Source organism: Vigna angularis, chromosome 2, assembly GCF_016808095.1.
Source record: "Vigna angularis cultivar LongXiaoDou No.4 chromosome 2, ASM1680809v1, whole genome shotgun sequence".
NCBI classification, from domain to species: domain Eukaryota; kingdom Viridiplantae; phylum Streptophyta; class Magnoliopsida; order Fabales; family Fabaceae; genus Vigna; species Vigna angularis.
In genome coordinates this window covers 28,796,658-28,820,770 of record NC_068971.1, presented here as the reverse complement: position 1 = coordinate 28,820,770, position 24,113 = coordinate 28,796,658, and the positions used below count along the sequence as shown (strand labels likewise).

The following is a 24,113-nucleotide window of genomic DNA, read 5'->3' as shown; positions in this document are numbered from 1 at the left end:
TGAAGATCTTCCTGCAATAAGAGAACTTAAGACTTGAGTTTGAGACATCAAAATTTCTGCTCTTCAACTTTATGCTAACAAGAAGGTGGCTAGAGGAAGCCACTTACTTGGGTTGCTCTAGCCTAGGATGACCTAATAAAAGTAGTATGACACAAAATTGGCAACATAACAACACTCTAAATCAAAGGTGAATACAAGAGTGGGGGACACCTCTATTTATAGGCTAAGGGTGTCTCCTAATTTGTAGAAGCTAGACCTAAAAAACCTACATTGGCTAACTTGGAAAGCAAGGAGAAAATCCTCTCCATTAGGAGAAGACAAATGGTGAAAATCCTTTCCAATGAGTGCGGGACATGTGGCCATTACTTATGGAGAATCTTCTCCATTCCTAGAGTGACATGTGGCCGCTAACTAGAAGGAAAAACTCTCCAAAGAGGGAAAGACACATGGCATCGACGATCCACTCTCCTTGTCCACCAAGTTAGATAAAAACTTTGACCCTTTAGTTAACTAAGCCAAATTTGTGTCCCATTTTGGTCAACATTGGGCTTTGGCCCTTTGTTGAATTGAGTGGTTAAAACCCTATTCTACTTGGCCCAAAAATACAAGGTCCAAAATAAATCCTATACTATGAGGCTAATAATACAAAGCCCAAATAAATCTAGATTACTTAGCCCAAAATATAAGGTCCAAAATTATTCTTACTCTGCTAGAATCTTCATAATGGCTCAAGATGGCCCAAGAGAGAGAGAGTCTAGGTCCATCTTCCATAAATGAATCCAACTCTTCTTGAATGTGTTTTGACCACGAATGGGGGTATACCATTAAAAGATTTAGTTTTTTTTTAAAAAAAAATTGTTTTGCTTTCACATTATGAGACATCTATTTTTTTCTGACTAACTGAATTAAAATACTTGAAATAAGACATGCCTTTCGTAATTATATATATTTTTTTCGAGAGAGAAAAAATTTAACATTTTATTATTCTGACTGAGTGTTTAATGTAACAAAGCTTAAAGCTTAAAACATGAAGAAATTGTGTATGATAACTTTAGTACAAACCATGAGTGCATGTTTTTCGTTTGACATGCAATAGAAACCATGTATATTTCCACTACATTTGATAAGTAACGATGAAGATAACACAATAAGTATAATAAAAAAAACTTTAAGTTAACATGAACTTGAATAATATTTCTAAAGCTTAAGTCTTCACCATTTGTCATTAAACATTTTCTTTCCAAATATCACTAGTGCAGAAATAACATTTAACGTCAGCGTTTAATGTCTAACAAAAATAAATCCAACGTAAAAAATGACCAGTAGCAGTTTTGTAAATAAAACGTCATTATAGAAGTTGGTTAAATGAGTCCCCAGCGTCAAATAAGGTATAAACGCTGGCTCCCCCAGGGTCAGATGTCAAATGGTCTACATACAAAATTGAAAAGTCACTATTTTATTGTCTTTAGACGTCGGCTATAGGCTCCCAGATGTCTAATTTGAATTAGACGTCGACTCCCCCCTCCACGGACGTCAAAATTATCCGAAAATATCTCATTTTAAGCGCCAACATTACTTTTTTTATGACTAGATGTCGGCTCCCCTCCCTACAAACATAAAAAAAGTGCAAAATTATCTCATTTGGGTGCCAATATTAATTTTTTTTTTGCCACTTAGACGTCAACCCCCCTCCCATAGACGTAAAAAAGGTGCAAAATTACCACGTTTTGAATGTCGATATTAATTTTTTTTACCACTTAGACATCGGCTAGGAAGGGGGGCCGACGTCAAATACCCTACATTTTCACCCACTCCAAAACGCGAGTACCAGTTACGCATCTTCTCTTTCGTTGCATTCATCTTCTTCCTCTACTTTCTCTCATTCGCCATTAACGTTTAGGTAAGTATTGTTAAATATCAAGAAAGTTACCACTCTTTAAAGTAAAAGGTTATGCAACATAGGCAGATAAGTATTGTTAAATATCAAGAAAGTTACTTGAAGGAGAGAAAAACAATTAATGCTCCATGTAGCATATTTAGGTCTTCTTAACATCCAAGCTCAATGGACAACAAAAAAATGAAAAAAAAGAACACATTAATTTGAATTTGAAGTTATTCAATAAGCAGAAAAGATATTGCAACAATTACTTCTTCATGATTCCATTTAATGACACTTCTTGAAGAAAAAGAATAAAAATGGTCATTGTTTATTAAAGTATCTGAAAAACACTAGAAATGGGTTGAATAATGTTTTTGGAAAAATTCTTTTTGTAACCCTTCTGATATAGCACATAGTTAAGCTCTTAATGTATCTTATGGAAGCTTAGACACTCAACTTAGTATAAGATGTAAATGATAATTGCTTTTAATGTGCTATTCATAATGCACATTGCAGAGTTTTATAAGAACTTCCTTAGTTGAAGAGTAATTGTTTAGCTCGGAGAGTTCTAGTATTTGGAAATAAAAACAAAGGTGCAGATTTTTATAAGAGAAGCATTTAGGTAAGAGAAAAGATAAATGCACAGTTATTTTTATACTGGTTAATGTCTACTCTCCTCCGCAAAGGGTTCCACTATAATCTTCACAAGATTACAACTAAGTATTCTCATCACTCTTGGTATGAGTATTCCCACCACTCCTAGTACTAGACTACCACACCTAGATTTTCTTTGAGTATTCATACCACTCCTGGTACTAGACTACCACGCCTAGATTTCCCTTGAGTATTTGCACCACTTCTGGTAATAGATTACCACGCCTAGATTTCCTTTAAGTATTCGCACCACTCCTTGTACTAGACTATTACTCCTAGATTTCCTCAACTCAAAAGAGTTCAGTTACAAGTGTTTTAATTCTCTCTATAACTGCAATCACAAATTGCTTACAAGTCGTTCAGACTATTACTCTCGCATAGAGGATTTGAATACAATACAAAGCAGTTTAAACACTTGCAGGTGTTTCTCTGTTTTCTCTTTCTCTCTCTCTTACAATTAGTAAGCAATAAAACAATGAAGCTTAAGAGAATTTCTTTTCTTCTCTTCTATTTCTTTTTTCTCTTCTTCTCTTTTTCTGCTCAAATGTGATATTTCTCTTGAGTTCTTTCTTTTCTTCTCGTCTGGTTAGAAATGAAATGCCTTGTTTCTTAACACCAAGAGGGGGGGGGGGGTGAATTAGTGACTACTAAAAACGAATGTTTTTTAAATATTTTCACAAATTATGAATGATCTTGAATCTTTCTTGCAATTTAAGTAATACGCGTATGCAATTCAAAGTAAAAGAGATAGGGAAAGAAGAACAAACACAAGGTTTTTATCCTCGTTCGGCCTCAATGCCTACATATAATCACCCTTCCAATCAACCTTAGATTAAAGGATATTTCACTATAATGATTTGAGATTTACACCAAAGGTTTTACAGTGAACACACTCTCACAGTGTAAACACCTATCCCACTCACAATCAAATATAGAAAGAAAACACTTGCACAAAGAACCACACGTCCTTACTGGAGAATCCCTTTGAGACCACCTCCCAAAGTCAAGAACCCATTGTTCTTCTTCCTTTCGCACACGACCAGGGAACCACAATCCCAGATTGCAAAAACATGTTTCTGATCAATGTAGAAACACCTCTCCAGTGTAGAATATGATCAACCAATTTCCTCCACAACTTGTCTCTCAAGAATCCTTCAAGTTACTTCCAAATCTTTGAATTTTGGTTCTTGGAGCTTCTCTATAATCTGTAACACTTTTTAGATATGAAAATTTCAAATGATCAATTCAATATTCTTGTTAAAGTTCAATTTGCATTGCGTCATTATATAGTAATTTCATGACAGACGCAGATTAATCGATTACATTAATAATGTATTCGGTTACATAAATGATAGATGTAACAAAATTACAATTCAAACATTTTTAATTGAATGCACAATTAATGTAATCGATTCGCATTTAATGTCAGTAAACCTATTTAAAAATATGACCATTAAAACAGTTAGACTAAGCTTCAAAACAGTTTTCAAATCATAACAGACTTAATTGATTACATACACAGTGTAATCGATTAAGCTCAACACTTAAGCAAATTTTGAAAACATTTTCTTTCCAAAACTCATCATAGCACATTTCAAAATGATGTATGCAAAGACGCGAGTTTTAATCGATTTAACACTTAATGTAATCGATTCAAAACTTGTTGTTTTACCATTGTTTAAAAACTTAAGTTATCTGATGAATTCAATTGATAACTATTTCACTGTAATCGATTTCATTATACAGAATTGCTTTGTGCTTGATGTTTTATCTCATAAAAACATTTTGCATGCATATAGAAGATACAAACACATTTATAATCACAGTAGTATGCAAACAAATCAACATGATAACATGTGTTAATCATTATAGAAACACATGTAAATCATCATATGTATCAAACACACAAAAAAACTCATTTATGTTGTGTCAGTAGAACATATGTGTGTTTTTACAGTAAATGTGTTGTCATCATCAAAAACCAAAACATCGGAGATTTTGGGTTCAGCACTCATATTGCTCCCTCTATCAACACTTCTGTATGCTTCTCAGGATAGTAAGCTTTTATTATTCTCTTGGTTATCCTCTTGATTTCTCTTTTGAAATCTCTTCTATAAAAAGACTCCTTGAATAAATGTCCGTTAGACTTAGCATTCGCCTTGATTGTTGTGCTTTCTCTTTCTTTGTGTAGAACAATGGTTGGATGAGTCAATTTGTCAAAGCAGACATGTTTTTTCAGTACTTTGCTTGAAGTATGTAGTACGTCCTTTTAGGCATGGCTTCAAGTGAAGAACATTATGTGAATATCTCTTTTGTCTCTAACGTCCACTTTCTGATATTTGATTTGAAGCTCTATGGATGTGTGTAGAATAACTTATCTGCAAAGAGTGTAAATTGTTCATACAACATATAGGTCTTTTCTTATCACTTTTGTTATTTTCGAACGTTGAGCATTTAATGTCATTTAATGCTTGCTCAGAACAACAAAGTTCTTTTTGGTTTCTTATCGTTAAGGTAGCATTTGACAATTAAGCTTTTCTTTTAAAGATATCAAGCATTGAGTAAGACTTCATCGTTGGACGAAGTATTATTTTAGCTCATGGTACAATTTAGGCAAGTAAACGATTCATTTGACCTTTATCTCTTTTTAGACAAATAGCGTTTAACTTTTTTTTATCTTTTATATTTTAGGCTTTTAATCTTTTAGTGTGTTTTGTCAAAGACATCGTTTTGACATGGCTTATTTTTTAGAGTTAAGCCGAATACCTTTTGGGCATGATAAGCTTTAAGCGTTTAACTTTAACTCTCTTAGACACTTTAGGCATAATATCCGTTTAACATAGTGTTTAGGTGTTTTTGACCTAGATCTTTTTTCTATTTCCTAAGAACCTAGATGGTTTCCTAAGGTTTTTTATGTTGGAAATTTAAGTTCCAAGTCTTGTGTAGATTTTCTGTGTTGGGGATTCATGTTCTAAGTCTTTTGTGTTTTCATCCTAAGTTGTCTTCAGATTATTATCTCGTTTTAATGTTATTTGGTTAAACTTCAAAATATGAGAGCATTTAGGCACATAGATGATTATGTCTTAATATTTACAAGTTCTAAAACTGGACCTTATCCTTACACTAAGAGCATTGTAAGAATATTGTTTGTGTTCATCCTACAATACTAAGAGTGATCATAGATTTTGTATATATCAAAATATACTACCCTTTCTAGTGAGCATAAACTGTTATATTTTGATCGCTAAGACAATGTATTTATCATAAGTCAATAGTAATTTGTTAAAAGAATATTTAGAATAAGTGACTTGTTGAAAGAACACTTAAGTTGAACTAGGAGTTACTTGTTGAAAGGATACTTAATTAAATTAGGAGAAAGTTTTTGAAAGAATACTTAATTATAATGTGTTTACTAACAAATATTTTCCACCAACCTTTTATAGTTCAAAATGATATCCAAAATTATCTTTATATTTTAGATATAATTAAAATAAATTGTATTTAAAGAAATAAATTTTCTAGTGAAAAAAAACACTTATATCTCATATATCAACTTTTTATTTTTTTTATCTATTTAAATTTATCTTTATTAAAACTTTATATCTTTTATATGATCATGTTTTAGAAGTTATTCTAACTTTCATTTATTATATATCTTATTTTAATATTATATATTAAGTATTTTACTTTTTTTATTTTCTTCTTTCAAATATACTCTAAATTTTGATTTTTAATGTAATTTCATCTAAACTTTAGTAAAATTTTCGCTATTTATTTCACGTCTTATATAATGAAGTTTTCATTTTATTTTATTTTTCAAAAATATTCTTAATTTTGAATTCAAAATTAATATGATTTAAGTTTTAATAAAAAAAAACCTTAAAATAATTGAAATTTTATCTTTATTCATATAATTAATTGCATTACCAACTTAGTTGTTTCAAAAGAATTTGTCAATAATGACAAATAACCTTGTGTCTGAACATAAATTAATATTATATTTTGCTATGTAACATGATAAATATTTATTTTATATAAATAAAATATTTAATAAATAATGAATGCATAAACTATATTATAATTATAGCTATAATTATAATAAATAAATATTATTAAATATATAAATTACACTATAGATTTTTTATGGGGCAATGTTATTTTTAAATGCAGGTAACTCTTTAAAAATATTACAATTCAATTTAAAAATAAAGATGAAAAGCGTATTTAAAAACATACAAACACCGTTAAAAGAAAAAGGACTATTAAAAATACTTTCGTCGAAAAGTAATTCCAATAAAAAGATTTACAGGAAAATTAAACCATAAATTATGTTTCCTAAAATATTTATTATTGTGAAATTTAATTACAAAATATTTTATATGTTAAACTATTTTTTTTATGAATTTTAATGATAATATATATATATATATATATATATATATATATATATATATATATATATATATATATATATATATACTATTACACATATTAAAATATTATTTTCTTTTATTATGTAATGTAGTCTATAGATAGTTATCGGACCAATATAGTAATATTCGGGAAAATAAGAGTTTTAAATTTAAAGTAGTTGAAAGAAAATAAGAGATATAATTTTAATGGGTTTAGATATTAAAAAAAGATATTATTATTATTAGTTATTAGATATTAGATATTTTAAGTGACATATTAAGATATTATTATATGTAATTAGATATTATGACTAAATAATAATAATATATATTATTGATAGGCTTATAATAAATTAAAATAAAATGTATTATTATAAGTGAGAAAATATTAGAGATAGAGTTCGGTGGATTCATAAATATTAAGATATATAGAAAGGGGTGGTTTTGTGTTTAAAAACCCTAGAAACTCTAAATCAAAGAGAGAAAACAAAGGAAGAAAGGAGATGGACGTTTTGGGAGAAGAAGAGAGAGAACTACAAAAAACTCTTAGTGTAAAGGAAGATTGATGGTGTTTTAAGGTTGTAGATAAAGTCTTATGATTGGTCAATGTATGTGGAAGCTTACCTTTGTTTGTTTATGGTTGTATGTTATATGTGTTTTTGGTTATTTTGGATGGATAATTCTTGTTGATACATGTTTATATGGTTATGATTATGATTATATGTTGATATTGTTGGGCAATGATTTGTGTATGCATCGACATAGAATTTATGTAATATTTTTGTTGGGTTTTCCCTATGAATGTATGTATTGTTTGTTGGGTTATCCCAACAAAGGGTTTAATGCTAAGGGAGAACAAAATTATGATGTTTCGGGATTTCCATGTAAATATATGTTGTAAGTATTAGGTTATTGGGATCCCTTCTTATGTGGAGAATAGGGTTAATATATTGGACCATTGCATCTCATTTTGCTTTAATGGATATCAGTTAGATTAGTAGAACACATTAGAGTCATTTGAAGAGAGAGAAAAGCCAAGAGAAAGGAAGAGAAGAAGTAATTTCCGCATAACATATAACCTGCACTGATTTTTGTCGTTGTGAAGTCGTTCACTGTTGGATTGGGCTGATTTTTGCACAATGGGTTCCAGACATATGGTTCTTCATTTTGATTTTTCAAATCGTCAATTGTAGGTCTAGTTTGGGAGAAAGCAGTCGTGCATCAGCAGCTCTGTTTTGGAGAATTTCACAAAATCTGCACTGGTGTTTTCGTTGTTGTGAAGTCGTCCACCGTTGGATCGAACTGATTTTTGGACAGTGGGTTGCAGACGTATGATTCTTCATTCTGTCTGCTCGGATTGTCAATCATAGGTCAAATTTGGGAGAAAACAGTCTCACATAACGACTCTATTTTGTAGAATTTTCATCTTCTTGGTTCTCATTTGTAAGTATTATGCTTAGTTAGTTTGGCTGATCGAAAACCCTATTTTGGTGTTTTTATCGGAGACTATTTTGCACCCTATTATTGCAGGTATAACATGTCAATGATTGTTTCTGGATGATTCAAGTGATGTATTATATGTGTTTTAGTATGTTTACATGGGTATGTGATGCTTGAATGCATGTATGATGTGTTAACTATGTTTCCACGTGATTTAGGGTTGATGTATGTATTTTTGATTGCTTGAATCAGGTCCAAGATGTGTTTCGATTCGACAATAATCGATTATCATTAGTTATAATAGATTATCTACGCGTTGATTTTGAGTGTGGTTTCGGGAATAATCGATTATCTGGGATGATAATCGATTATTCTTTCCTGTGTGATGTTGTTCAAGAGTAGGAAGTGATCCAATGTGGTGGCGGTGATACCCTTAAAGTTAGGGTCTCTCTTTCACCTGTGTGAGGCAGGGGAAGAGGATGGGTTACGAGAAGAGCGGTAATGGTTTTCCGTGATCATTGGTTAGCTTAGTGAGAGAATCATGGTATTGAACCCATCATATGGTGTGATGGTGGGTATGTTTTAAGTATGATTTTATGGATATACTTAGTTAATCTGGGGTTGTACCTTTCCTCTTTCGAGGGGTAGAAAGGTATTCACCTTTCCTCTTGTGAGGGAGTAGAAAGGTAGTGACCTTTCCTCTTTTAAGGGGGTAGAAAGGTGGATCTCTTCATCTTCAAAAGGCGGTGGAAGAGATGAGTCTCTTCGTCCATGAGGGTGGTGGAAGAGATGGGTCTCTTCGTCCATGATAGGCGGTGGAAGGGACAAGGTTCAAGTGCTGCTCTTTTCTCTTTCAAGGGGGTACAAAGGTAGTCACCTTTCCTCTTGCGGGAGGGTAGAAAGGTGGATCTCTTCGTCTTTAATTGGCGGTGAAAGAGATAAGTCTCTTCGTCCTGAAGGGGTGGTGGAAGGGACTATGATTCGAGTGTTGCTCTTTCCTCTTGCGAGGGGGTAGAAAGGGATTGAGGTCTCGTCCGAAGGGTTTTGACTCGTGTTAAGTTTAGTGTTCGGGTAAGGGAACAAGGGAGACAGGTCCAAAGTTGCGGTGGAGGAATAGTAAAATCATCTTGTTTTGATAAACAGGAATCATACGTGAAGTATGGAAGTTGACATACATTTATAATGATGGTTGAATAGGCACGAGTTGCCTTAAATTGGTATATGATGCAGAGCTAATGGGTTGAACATGATTTCGTTTAAGGGAATGAAGGTGTGGTTATCACATTAGTTGTTATAGTTTTATTATAAATTGATGTTGTTTGGTGTGATGGAATTGTAATAAGGACTTAACTACTGTGATATAAATGTTATATTGGTGATTTGATGTTTATTTTGGTATTATTCTGAATGCATTTATCAATTTATGATAATGTTGTAAGGAGATCTAAATCTCTAAGGTTGTGATATTAGATGTTGTATATTTCCTAGATCACATTATTTGGTTTAAATGGTGGGATTTTTTGTGGTGTAACTCATGCATGAAGGGTATAGTTTTTTATCGGTGTAGGTGTGGTACTTGGGGTGTGTTGCTTTGATTTTACTCATGGGTGGTTTGGGTAGTAACAAATCAATTATCTTAAGTGATAATTGATTATCACAATGCATTTTAATGAAATATGGCGAATTTGATCAAGAATGGACGTGAACCAAGCCTCAGGAGTTGTGGAAAATGATGATAATCAGAGATTAAGGTTAATGGTTATGTTTAGGGTCAGTTTGAGTTGTGGTTGAGAGTGGAACATGAGTGAGTGTTGGGATGTACCTGAGTATGTGATTGATGAATGTGAGAGTGAAGGATAAGTCTACTCGTTGTACCTCGTAAATCCTGGTTCTATCTGCGGATAGGTGCTTTCTTTTGCCTTGTGTGCACTAGAAGAAGATGATCTATAGGGGAGGCTACATATACCTTGTAGGGGAGGCTATAGGTAGACTGTAGGAGAGACTACAGTTGGTGACGTAGGGTACATGAGTGAGATGAACTCTTGCATAATGGTGTTGCGGTACGCTGATGCTCGTGGTGTTGTTCATGATTGGGATAATCATGATGGTGGTGTATCTATAAGGATGATCATGATACTTGAGATGCTCCAGGTTTTTATGTTGATAGTGGTGTTACTATAATGGTTATAGTAAGTAGTGAGCATGGGTGTTAATGAGTGAATAGACCAACGGTCTATGTGTGAGATGTTAGTGATGACATCAAGGGTAAGAGATCAAGGATCGATGATCGAAGTTCAAGGATCGAAGATCGAGGATCGAGTAATTTAGTATGATTGAAAGTTTTTATGTTAGAGGATTAAGAATCATATTGTTGTTACTACTATGTATGTGGTGTTTGATTATGGTTGATATAATCAGAAGGTATGTATCTTGTTGTGTGTTTGATTATGGTTGATATAATCAAAAGGTATGTATCTTGTTGTGTATTTGATTATGGTTGATAAATCAGTATTTATGTTTCTTTGTTATGATTGTTTTATCGGTAGCTAACCCCATACATGTTTGTATTTATGTGTTTGTGAATGAAATTATTGGCAATGATAGTATAATGCGTTATACGTGAGCAAAAATGTTACATATGTTCTAGAGGTGTGATTGACTCGAGAGAGGATGTGAATAACCTTGGGATTCATTCAAAGGTATTTTGTTTTAAAGTTAAGACAATATAATTGAAGTATTTCCTTCGTTATTTTATTATTCGAAATAATATAATTGAATAAGGTTTTCTTTAAGTACGTTTTTGTGCTATGATAAATTTTGAATTTTACCGATTTTTAATAACCTGTGACATCCCATGAATCGATGTGTTACACGTATAATGTAGTCTCAGTACACTTTCTAGAATCATAACCAAAAAAAAAAAAGAAAATCCTTTCTCTTTTAAAAAAATTATTATTTAGCTAAATATTGTGCTTAGGCTTTTCAAAATGTGAGATACGAACAAGTACTTCGACACATTAATATTGATTTCGTTTATGGACAATATAGCATAAAACATCATTAGTTTGTATTTAGAGATGTTTGACTTGTATGATGACTACATGAAGTGGTCTACCTGATTACTTGTTAATCTATCATAACAATAGTGTATTGACTATTGTATAATTTCATACACTATGATCAAACTGACTTATAAAATATAAATAGATCACTGAGTCTACATAAGGATTCACAAATCACAAATGTAAAAATATCATATTATAAATAATATAATTATTAAAATATTTTATCCATATTTTCATTAAGTATACTTAATATTTTGTTGATAATACTGAGTTAAAGTGTAAGAATGTCCTAAGAAAGAAAAAAACAAGTATTTTAAAGAACAAAACTTAAATAAAGTTCTACAATTGAAGTATTTGCATATAGTTTTTTACTTTTTAACAACCCATACTATTAGCCTAATATCACAAGAATATTATGTAAAATATTATTCACTTCAAATTTAATCTATTTCACAAAATCGTTTAGTATAATAACTGAAGTGAAGGTATTTATTATTCATTAAAAATATTAGAAAACGATTTTATCCGAATTTATAATTAATATCCGTTGATAATAACACTACCTACCACTTTACAGAACACTCAAGCGAGAAAAAAAAAGCATGAAAAACATATACAGCAAACAAGAAAGAAAAACAACCTCAAAAAGTTGAGAGCAACAGAATATAGCGTTATGTATTTTTTATTATTACTTAATTTGAATAAATTATAATTTTTTAAGTTATTACCACTTATCAGTTATATAATATATTATATTGAAACAGTAATATAAAATGCATTTCCATTGATATCACATCAATAATTATTCTTATCATAGAACGTTATTAAATAAATGTAGCCAAAAAAAAGAATTGAACGCTTTGAAAATCTGTAAATTATACAAAAAATTAAACCCAATAATTTTTTAAAATTAAGAGATCTTAGTAAATCATAATATTTATAAAAATTAAAAGCATATCAGAACCAATAAAAAAATTGGGAAGAAGTGCCTCTTAAGTTGAGAATGAAAGTTTCTCATGCCAGTTCCAACCACAGTGTATGCTCAAAAAATGCATTAAATATTGAGAAAACAAGAACAAGAAACTAGACAAGGTTGGGTTTCTTTTAGAGGGAACACATACATAGCCATTAAGATAAGGAACTGCGCTCAATTATTTTAATTGGTTAGCTTTGCTTGTGAGGTTGGCTTCGTTTTCTGCAATTCCCACTCCACAAAGCCACGCCCTGCATCACCCCCAAAAAACTAACAGAAAAGCAAAAAAGAAAAGAAAAAGAAAAACCAAAAACTTAAAACTTAAAACAACATATTATTATTAATATCGCTGTAATTATTGTTACAGTTTTCATTTGTCTTGTCCCTTTATTTTTCGATTGGATCTGAGGCTCTTCAGAGTTGCAGAAAGGCACACCAAAGTTGCTTCACTTTCTTGGAGTGTAGTTTCGCTTTGTTCAGAGCAAACTCACACAGAGCTTGTGAAATCCACAGCCATGGAAGAAGGTTTCTTACTATGCAATTTCATTGCTGTTTTTCTGCTTTGATCAGGTATGCATGTTGTTGTCCATTATTTGTTTATTTATTTGCTCTACTCATACCCTTTTGTTGCCTTCCTTTATTGGGTGGCTTTAAATCACTGTTCCTGTAGTGTAACAAAAGAAAAGGCTGAAGGTGGCTTCTAATGGATACAAAAACAAAAACTTTAACTTGGGTGCTGTTACAAGTTAATGCATTTTTGCAATCAAAAGCAAAGGGGTTGTTAGTTTTGCGAAGTTATGGTTTTGGTTTGTGTGGTGTTGATCAAGGAGGAACAAGATTTCTTGGTGATTTTGTGAAAGAAATTTTGATATCTGAAAGCCTTTGTGAGTTTCCTTGATGCTTTTCTTTCTTTTGGGTTGAAAGACTGAATTTGATTTGATGCTTTGCGTTTGGGTTCAGCCGTTTTCTTTCTAATGGATTCCGTTCAGTTGGGTGGTGTTCGAGTATGTGTATCTAAAACAGGCCTCTTGGAAAGTTTGTAATGCTTTTCTTTATCTGGTCGTTTGAATATCACTCTGCATCATTTTAATTTTCCTTCTATTTTCGACCTGTGTTATTTCTTTAAAGTAAGAAAGTGGTATAAGGAATTTTTGGTTGTTTATGTTTCTATGCCTTTTAAATGAGTAAATCTCAGTAATTCACTGCGTTGAGTTGGATTTTGCAGCTCATCAAGGATTTCTTAATGGGTTCACCTGTTAATGGATTGGATTCTTTAGCAGAAGTTCAGAATTCAGTTTCTGTGGCACATCATGATCCTCCTTCAACATCAGGGATTCCCCGGCCATCTCGGCCGCCGTTAAGCACATCCAGAAATCATGGGGCTTCATCCAGTCAGCATAATAACTATGGAATGAAGACCATCCACCACCAAAAGCATTCATATCAGGAGGCTGACAGCGTAGAGCGAGATGAAATGCAGAATATGGAGAAGCAGCACTATAACACAAATGGGAAATCTGAGTATGTGAGCCTCAATAAAGCTGTTGAAAGTTGTTTAGGAAAGAATATCTCCAAAATGGAAACTAAATTAAGTATCAAGCAACCGTTAAATGCTTCCAAGAATTGTGATTCGTCAAAAGGTGTTGTTGATGGAACAAAGAGCAACTGCCAATCAGAGATTACCTTTTGTCCAAGTCCTCAGAATAGTTTCTATTCAGAAGCCAAGGAAAGTTTTGGCAACACTGGAGTCAGTGAATGTGTTAGTGTTGATAAGTCAGTTGAAAGTGGAGAAGTTACTAATTCCTGTGAATTTAACGAGAGCAGGAAGACCAGCATCTGTAGAGGAAGCACTGGAAGCGACGTTAGTGATGAGAGCAGCACTAGTAGTCTGAGCAGTGCTTTATACAAGCCCCACAAGGCAAATGACATAAGATGGGAAGCAATTCAAGCCATTCGAGCCCGTGATGGGGTGTTGGAAATGAGACATTTCAGGTTATTGAAGAAATTGGGATGTGGAGACATAGGAAGTGTATATCTAGCTGAACTAAGTGGCACTAGGACTTGTTTTGCAATGAAAGTAATGAACAAAACTGAGTTGGCAAGTCGCAAGAAGCTTGTTAGGTCTCAGACAGAGAGAGAGATACTGCAGTCTCTAGATCATCCATTTCTACCCACATTGTATACACACTTTGAGACAGAGACATTCTCCTGCTTGGTAATGGAGTTTTGCCCTGGTGGGGACTTGCATGCACTCAGGCAAAGACAACCTGGGAAGTATTTTTCTGAGATTGCTGCCAGGTTAGCCATTTCATTTTTCCTTGCTTGCCCCATCAGTTCTATCGACATACAACATGCAGAGGCATTAGATAACTGTATTTTCCTTCCTTGGAGTCATGGAATCAAGTGTTCTATCTGTAGGGCCAGAATAGAAACCGTATCATTTTAGAAAATATCTGTCTTTCTCTACAAGAATAAGGGAACCTGACTGAGATTTTTATCATATAAAGCTGAACTGTCACAAAACACTGTAGTTACTATCCATTGCTGCTCAAGGACCATGAGAAAATCCTTATATTTACCAAAACATGGCCCAAGAATTCTAAGTAGCCAAGCTTTATTGTTTTCCACTCCCTTTATTGTTTTAAAACCTTCCAAGCTTTTTTCAAGTCTCTTATGGATGTCTGCCAAAAATTGTAAAAATACGCTTGCTCGCTGCACACTGGACCGTTTCTTTTTCTGCCTGCATAATTACTTTTCCTTTACTACTTCCACCTTTTCCCACAATCAAGTTTCAATCTTTATTTTCTTGACACTTCTAACTTCAATGGTTGTGATTGTTACCTGACTTGCCTTTCTCTAATATCTTTTTTAGAGTTATCTTTCTATGTCATAGAATGTAAAAATTATGTTTTTCATTTTTCTTTGAGAATAACTAACATTGATTTTCTGTCATCGACATCAGATGGCAATTCATTTGGTCTCTCTGGTGTTATCCATTCCTCCAACCTGTGTCCTATTAGATGACACGAATAAAGTTGTCATTTGATTAATATGTACCGTGCAGGTTTTACGTGGCAGAAGTTCTCCTTGCGTTGGAGTACTTGCACATGCTTGGGGTGATCTACAGAGATCTGAAACCTGAGAATGTGTTGGTGAGAGAAGATGGACATATAATGCTTTCAGATTTTGATCTCTCTCTAAGGTGTGCTGTGAGTCCAACACTGGTGAAATCATCAAACTCTACCTTGGAGACAAAAAGCTCTGGATACTGCATTCAGCCTGCGTGCATTGAGCCAACTTGTGTAATTCAGCCAGACTGCATTCAACCATCATGTTTCACACCACGATTTCTCTCGGGAAAATCCAAGAAAGAAAAAAAGTTGAAGCCAAAGAATGATGTGCAGAATCAGGTGACCCCTCTTCCCGAGCTCATTGCCGAGCCCACCAATGCTAGATCAATGTCCTTTGTGGGAACACACGAGTACCTGGCACCTGAAATCATCAAAGGTGAAGGACACGGCAGTGCTGTAGACTGGTGGACATTTGGGATATTCTTGTATGAGATCTTGTTCGGAAGAACGCCGTTCAAAGGTCCGGCGAACCGTGCAACGCTGTTTAATGTTGTTGGACAGCCCTTAAAATTTCCAGAATCTCCCTCTGTGAGCTTTGCTGCCAGGGACTTGATCAGAGGTTTACTTGTGAAAGAACCTCAGAATCGCCTTGCTTACAGACGTGGAGCAACAGAAATAAAACAACATCCGTTTTTTCATAATGTTAACTGGGCACTGATCCGATGTGCAAATCCCCCAGAGGTTCCAAGACAAGCCATGAAAGCACTTGCAGCTGAAAAGCTGCCTGGAGTGAAGCCTTCTGGTAATTATTTAGATATTGATTTCTTTTGATCTTATTGTCTGTTTTCTCATTTGAACTAATTTCCATCTTTCATTTCTGTTGTTTTTCCCCTTGCTTCTTTCCTTTGTATAAAAATCATGCAACTCTTTCATCTACATTCATTCTCGCTTGTAATTGTCCATCATAAACTGTCCTAAGAACCTCCCAAATGCATGAAAATTCAACAACAAAGTTTCTGCTCACTTATTTACTTCTATTTTCTTAACATTTTTCATCATGCCCAATTTTTCAAAGTGAAAACACACTTAAAAACACTAGAATGAATTTCAAAATCAAAACCTAAGTTCATCCTATATTACAACATTCATCTTAAAAAATTCTCAATCTTATAACAGAGTGCTACAATACGTTTAAAAAAACAATAAATCTTGATAAGATATATTTTTAATAATTTTGATATTATATTAAAAAAAATAGCTTTTAAGATTAGTTTAACTTTACAAAACTATTTTGTAAAAAATAAGATTGCACCTCCTTATACATTTTAGTTTAGATTATATTTGTTATATTTAATTTATGTGAATCTCCAACAATTTACTCACTTCATTCTCATATGTTAAATTATCGCTAATAAGGGTATGTTATTATTTTCAAATTTGAATAAATTGTTTAATAATAATCTCCTTCATTGAAAGAATATAAAAATAAAATGATTGTGTATAAAAATTATTTCATGAGTAAATTGGAAGGATTAATGGGATTTCTAGTAATCAGTGATACATCATCCGATTATAGTCCAATTTCTGAACGAAACTCTGGATTCAGTCAAAGATGAGTGGGTGACAGATTAAATGTGCCACGGAATTTATGGTCTAGAACGTGATGATTCTTTCACGGTAAGTGTGTTTAAGAATCACAAGGTACATTTCATGTATACGGACTCCTATTCATGTAAGGATATAAATGTGAGAAAGCGATAGATACAGAAATAATAATTTCGAAGATTTGTTTTACTATTTTTTGTGTACCATAGAAAACGATTGATCTGCTGATTTTGACTTGACCAAGTTGAGCCCAGGGATAATCTATTTGGAAAAGGAGAATTATTTTGCTTTAAATAGTACAAGGTCAATGAGAGTGTATATCATTATTATTAAATAGGGCTGAGAAAAAACATCATAACCTAATCCAAAGAAACTTAACTAAATTTCAATAAACAAATAATATTGAATATAAAAAGTTAAATAATGAATAATTATGGTCATATTTAAATAATAGATTAAAATTTTATGGATATATGATTAAACTCGAATTTATCTGTTAATATTTATAAATTTTTAAATATGTTTTAGATTTTAAATTTTATTTTTTAGAATGATATTATCTGAATAAATAGTAAAATTATACATGTTATTCTTTTAGTTAAAAATTCATTATATACATTTATTTAAAATATAAAAAAAATTTATTAAATTTTTTTTTTTGCATAAATTTGCAATCTAGAAATACAGATTGAATTAACCCATAATTTGAATTTAACTAATTTGATAAATTAAATAATTGAATATAAATTTTTAAATATTAAATTCATATTATACATTAAATTAGATCTTTTGATTCAAGCCGACATACTCACTCGTAAATGAAAACATGTTAGTGAGGAAAGCGTTCACTTTTCTTTTACTAATTAAAAGATAAATTATAAATTACTATAATAATTATTGTAAAAAGATATCATTAAAGTTACTAAAAAAATGTCTATAAAAAATTACAGAAATAAATCAATTTTATTAATCTTTATAATTTTATTGTGTGTAACTTTTTTTTCTGACATTTATTAGTGATACAGGTAAAGAAAATATATACACATAAAGTCTTATTATACCAAGAAATTCATAGTATAACTTTAGAGAATCTTGTAATTAAACTAAATTTTGATAGTTTTTTTTGTAAATCTATCATACTTTTTTTCGTCTACAATCCCAACGAAGAAAGCTTTTTAAGAATAATGACTTTGATTTAAAGGAGAATTTAGTACAAGGAAATTTCATATTTTTTTGTCAGAAATCTAAAGTTGAAAATTTCTTCTATCAATTTTGGTTTATTTTTAAATAACATTTTCAAAAATAACACTGTTTAAAAAAGAAATATTTACATTTCTTACAAAATTGTTTCCAATTGAGAATGGTGAGGATTAAAAGAGTTTTGGGCTAAAAATTTTACCTAAATATTTACAAAGCTTTCATAAATGTATAAGAACCATAATGTATAATGTCTTATTCTTTAATTTCTGTACAAAACAATGAAGAAGAAACTTTGCTATCAAATGTCATGTGCAAAAAAACCTCAATTTAAACTCATCATGATGTCAATAATGTGATTTGATGAACTTACCAAACACCCAATGAGTTCTTGGCACATGCATAATAAATAAAGGTGTTTGAACAACTAATTAAATGAGTTCTTTGTATTTAGTCCAACTTTATCAATATAGTGTGTATAATAAAATAACGCCACATGGTTCTATGAATTTGAGAATAACTAGACCAAGAGTAATTATAATGGTTCAAATTTTATCTATAAATTAAATAATGGAAAACTGAATTTAAAATTGAAGGGATTGAAAGTAATATAACAAAGAGGATCACGTCATTGCAAAATGAATGTTGAAATAGAATGAAAAAAATGGACTAAGAATTGAAACCGGTGAGACAAGAAAGAAAAGAAAGATTACTAAGAAATGTGAATATCCGGAATTGCATGGACCCATGACCATGTGTCAAGAATCATGTGTCTTGTCCCCATGATAAGGACCTCATTCAATGTCTTGCCTTAGATAAATAAGATTATTCAGATTATGCACATATATTTCTATTCATTTTATTTCTTTCCCTAAGATGAATAAAAAAATTGGATGACCCAAACAAAAATTTGACTAGGTGACTTTACTTATACTTTTATCAATCTTTTGATAATGTATATTTTTTTTGAAAAAATAGTTAATTATTTATTTTTAGCATAGAAAAGTATTTAAAAAATTATTTTGTTTAGAAAAGTTAGAATATGGTATGAATTTACTTTTAATATCTTACCAAATAAGCATATATATATATATATATATATATATATATATATATATATATATATATATATATATATATATATATATATATATATATATATAAACATACAAATACTATTAAATGCATTAATGTACTAACAAACATGTTTCTTAACTAGTAAAAACTAAATATTTTAATATTTAATATATAAATCATATGTCCAATTAAAAAAACACACACAAATATATATAAGTTAAAAAAACACACACAAATTTTAATCATTATTTTTAATAGTGGCTTTAAACTGATGACTCATTTTCTAAACTCATAGGCACATGACTTGAAGAGAAGTGAGCTTAATGTGAAAGCAAGGAAGAAGATGAAGGCTCATTGTGTGTAATGGTGGTGAATAAATGCTCTTACAAGATACTGGGTCAACTCTTAAGGAACAGTGGAGAAAATTAAAAAAGAAAGTTCTAGCCTAAGCAATTTACAAAATGAGAAAAAGTCTAGAGTGATCTCAACAAAGTTTGTCTACTATATTTATGAATGAATTTATAAGAGGGTTGTTCTTCTATTAATAAGAACAAAAGACAGACAGATGTCTCCAAAAGAAGAGGAAAATTCAAACAATCAAATTTGAATTTTGGAGTCAAAGTAAAACATGCTTCTAATGTGATATTTATAATCATGTGCCATTTAACCATTGATGCATATTCAATTGAATATATTATTCATATATTCAAATATCTTCATCTTCTTTTATCTAAAAGTACTTTATATAACAATAAGAGTGTATTATTTCTTGTGAATTATTAATTCTTTCCTTTTTATCCATTCATAAATTTGAATTTCAAACTTCATATCACTGTGGCTTTAATCTTCTTAATATTCTCCTAGTGGTCTTTAATTTGTAGAGTCTTTTACTTACTCGTGATTATTTGTTAATCATATGATAGTTGTAACACCCTAATATTTTAAAGGGTATTACTGATAGTAGAGACTAAATTAATTTGATATCTTCTATAAACAATCAAACTTTATTTCAATTCTCGCAAAGTACAATACCAAACTTACAAACTTCAAACAATATAGTCTTCACCACTTAACATAAATTCGAAATTTCAACTTATAAGTTTTACACAACATAATTTTTCCAATACAAATTTATTCTTTTTACAAAATATCTCTGAAAGTTTTTCCCCGCATCTCTCTCATCTCTAAGCTTTTTCAACCGCATCTGCAACATTATCTATTCACATATAACATGAGTTATATGATCATAGCACAAACAAATAAGGGTAAGCCAACCATATTATATAAATCATTAAACTTGTAATAAAAATATTTCAATCATGTATTTCTGCAATTGATAAAATATCATTATCCCGATGTCATTAATTCATCATTATCAAAATCATCTTCCTCATTTTCATAAACCTTACAAGTGTACCATACTTACTCACGAAGCCTTATGGTCAGACCGCTCTCTGCCTGCTTCCTTAAGCCTCATTTGTATACTATGTCTTACTTTCTGAAGCCTTATGGTCAGACCTCTCTCTGCCTGCTTCTATAAAACTTATGAACCATATATTTATGTCAAAGCCTTATGGTCAGACCACTTTCTGCCTGCTTTCATAAACCTCAGGTGTTACTTTGCTCATATCAAGCTCTCATGGTATAAACCGAACATACTACTCCCCGTAGTAAACATCATTTCATAAGCAATGATTTCTTATATCCACTCCAACATTTCATCAAATCAACATTTCATACCCTCTTATCCACTCCAACATTTCATCAAATCAACAATTCATAACCTCTTATCCACATAACTCAATCATGTTCCTTCTCTCATCATAATTTGACAATAACCTATTTTGGTGTCAATAAATTAAACATATTGTCAGATATCATACTTCATATTATAAACTCATTTTGACCATAACGAGTATAACTCAACATATTTTCACCAATCAAAGATCATAGATCAGCCAAAACACTTCAACATATCTTAGCAACTACATATTAAAGTCTGAGCTCAATGTAACGATACATGAAATATATATGAAGTTTTTTACCATGATAACTTTATGCATCTACAATCAACTTGTTTTATTTTATTTTCATCCTAGTAGAGATCTTTCTTTACCCCAATTGGTCACCGGAGAGAACCCAGATGTCTGAACGCATCAAACTCACCTTCGACGCCAGCACATATGACTAGTCACAACTGACTGGACCAGGCCAGGGCTGCTCTATGATCAGGGATGTGCCAACTCAGGTTTTTAAGGTTCCTCTATCCTACCAACAAAGGGAGGCCCTCAATAATTAACAATTTATTTATTTAAATTATCTACCTTGTTCTCTTATGCTCTAAATCTAAAATGCCTAATTTTAATATTTTTACTTCCTCTCACAACAACCTCAAACAGTATCTGTACATCTATTTAATACCCATATACAAGCTATTACAGAACCCTTACTCCAGACCTTCCAACAAGATCAATTTCAACCAACAAACTCATTCAAAACAGATTAAATTCATCACATCACAACATGTACAATTTAACAGTTTCAGTTATAACATCCAATATAATAAAAGTCATAAAACAGTTTCACAAGAGAACACCAGTTCAACATTCGTATGTATATAAATTCATACAAAAATAATTAGTTGCCCTTACCATCAAAATAATATTAATATAAAAATTCAGGGGAAACAAGAAGTTGAATCTGGCAGAGCCGGTTAGACAACTTCTCATCCTTCCAGAAAGATGCAATAAAAAGAATAGATAAAACAATAAAATTTCTGGGGAAACAAGAAGTTGAATCTGGCAGAGCCGGTTAGACAACTTCTCATCCTTCCAAAAATACAATATAAATAAGAAATAACAGGTATGGGGAAACAAGAAGTTGAATCTGGCAGAGCCGGTTAGACAACTTCTCGTCCTTCCAAAAATACAATATAAAGATATAAGAAATAACAAAAGCTTTGGGGAAACAAGAAGTTGAATTTGGCAGAGCCGGTTAGACAACTTCTCGTCCTTCCAAAAATACAAAAGAAACAATTAAATGTTCTCATTCAAAATTCAAGACCAAACAGAATCAAAATACTTTATATTCAAGATTTAGGATTAGATAAAAGCAAAGTATAAGAATGGCTTCCCTTACCTCTATTACAGACTTAATCTCCTCGCTCTCTGAAAACTTCCAGAATATCCCCTTTGCAAATTAGAAATTCTTCCAACTCTCTTCTCTCAAAAGTTTACTAAGTTCTTTGGTGTAAATTTTCAGCCTCCCCCCCTTGGCTATTTATAGCAAAAAAATTTACTATTCAATTTTTACTATTCATTTTAACTATTCATTTTTTTATTCATTTTACTATTACAAAAAATAATTTTTTATTTGCAATTTGATGAATTCTGATCTCAAAGCTACGTGGAACACTTATCCTTTCCAAAAATATATATATATATATATATATATTTTTTTTTTTACTATTCACAATTTACTATTCACTTTTTTTTATCTAGTATCTAACTTACAAATATTTTCAAGGATCTTACAATAGTATCTCTAATTCTCAATAAGAGATAATTTCTTTTATATTTCTATTCAAATAGATATTCAATCAACCTTGATATTCTTCAAATGTATCTTCAATCAAAATTTTTACTAGAATATCTTCAATCAATGTTGAGCCTTTGAATACTTGATTTGTAATCTTCTTAATACCCTGTTGTGCTTGGATTGACTCGTCTAACGCTTCTGTTTTGACTCATCTACTACTTGCAGGAGTCTAGTACCTTGTCATATTATGTTGACTCCTTTGGTAAATGTGTTTGTCTATTGAGTTCAACTGAGTTTTCACTATTTTAGTCGTGTTGTGCTTGGGTTGACTCATCTAACGCTTCTGTTTTGATTCATCTACTGCTTGTGGGAGTATAGTGCTTTATCATATTATGTTGACTCCTTTGGTCAATGTATTTGTCTATTGAGTTAAACGAAGTTTACATAATTTTGAGTTGTCTGGCAACATACATACATAAACACACACAAAGACATACACACACATAGACACACATACACATACACAAACACAAACACATAGAGACAAACATACACAGACACAAATACACGGAAACACACACACATAGACACAGAGACACAGATACACACACACACACACAGATAAAGACATACACACAGACACACACACAAACACACACACACACACACACACACAAACACACATACACACAAACACACACACAGACACATACACACACATACACATAGACAGACAGACAGACACACACAGACACACACACATAGAGACACATACACACACAGACACACAAACACAAACACACAGACACATAGACACACAAACATAGACACATACACACACACACAGGAACACACACACACCCACACCCCCCCCGCCACACACACACACACATTTCTGGGTATATGTTAGAGTCTAATGAAGTCTTTGATTTAGTTTACCCTTTCTCTATCTAATCTCAGTCTATGTATATCATCTAATCATCGTTAACTCAATTGAATCATTATCTTACTAACTTAACTCTCATGTTTTATTATAGTTTGTTATCATAAAAATCCTACCTACTGTTAGGCTCATCTAACAGGGTCTTTCAGTGTTTAATGCTAGTAATTAGGCTCGCTAAAGGATTTTTCATATTTATTTCCCTAAGTCTCTTTATATAGGAGTTTGACTAGGTCTTTTTGTGCAATTTATGTTGATCAAAT

General features: G+C 31.7%; 1 protein-coding gene across 3 annotated transcripts; it reads left to right on the top strand.

Annotated features, from left to right (window-relative positions):
• Nucleotides 1–12,513: 12,513 nt before the first annotated feature.
• LOC108329401 (protein kinase PVPK-1) lies at nucleotides 12,514–16,506 on the top strand. Of its 3 annotated transcripts, none has more exons than XM_052872796.1 (3): nucleotides 12,514–12,948; nucleotides 13,649–14,721; nucleotides 15,488–16,506. In XM_052872796.1, the coding sequence occupies exons 2-3, from the start codon at nucleotides 13,667–13,669 to the stop codon at nucleotides 16,323–16,325; spliced, it is 1,893 nt and encodes a 630-aa protein (XP_052728756.1). In that variant the 5' UTR covers nucleotides 12,514–12,948; nucleotides 13,649–13,666; the 3' UTR covers nucleotides 16,326–16,506. The 3 variants fall into 3 exon arrangements, with proteins under 3 accessions (XP_052728756.1, XP_017419070.1, XP_017419071.1); XM_017563581.2 differs by having other exon boundaries at nucleotides 12,516–12,993; XM_017563582.2 differs by lacking the exon at nucleotides 12,514–12,948 and adding an exon at nucleotides 13,092–13,307.
• The last annotated feature ends 7,607 nt before the right edge of the window (nucleotides 16,507–24,113 follow it).

Bases quoted from the DNA above. Each gene is read 5' to 3' on its own strand.
- LOC108329401 (XM_052872796.1), top strand. From the start codon at position 13,667: ATGGGTTCACCTGTTAATGGATTGGATTCTTTAGCAGAAGTTCAGAAT. The intron at 14,722-15,487 runs GTTAGCCATTTC...TGTACCGTGCAG, and splicing joins TTTTCTGAGATTGCTGCCAG to GTTTTACGTGGCAGAAGTTC.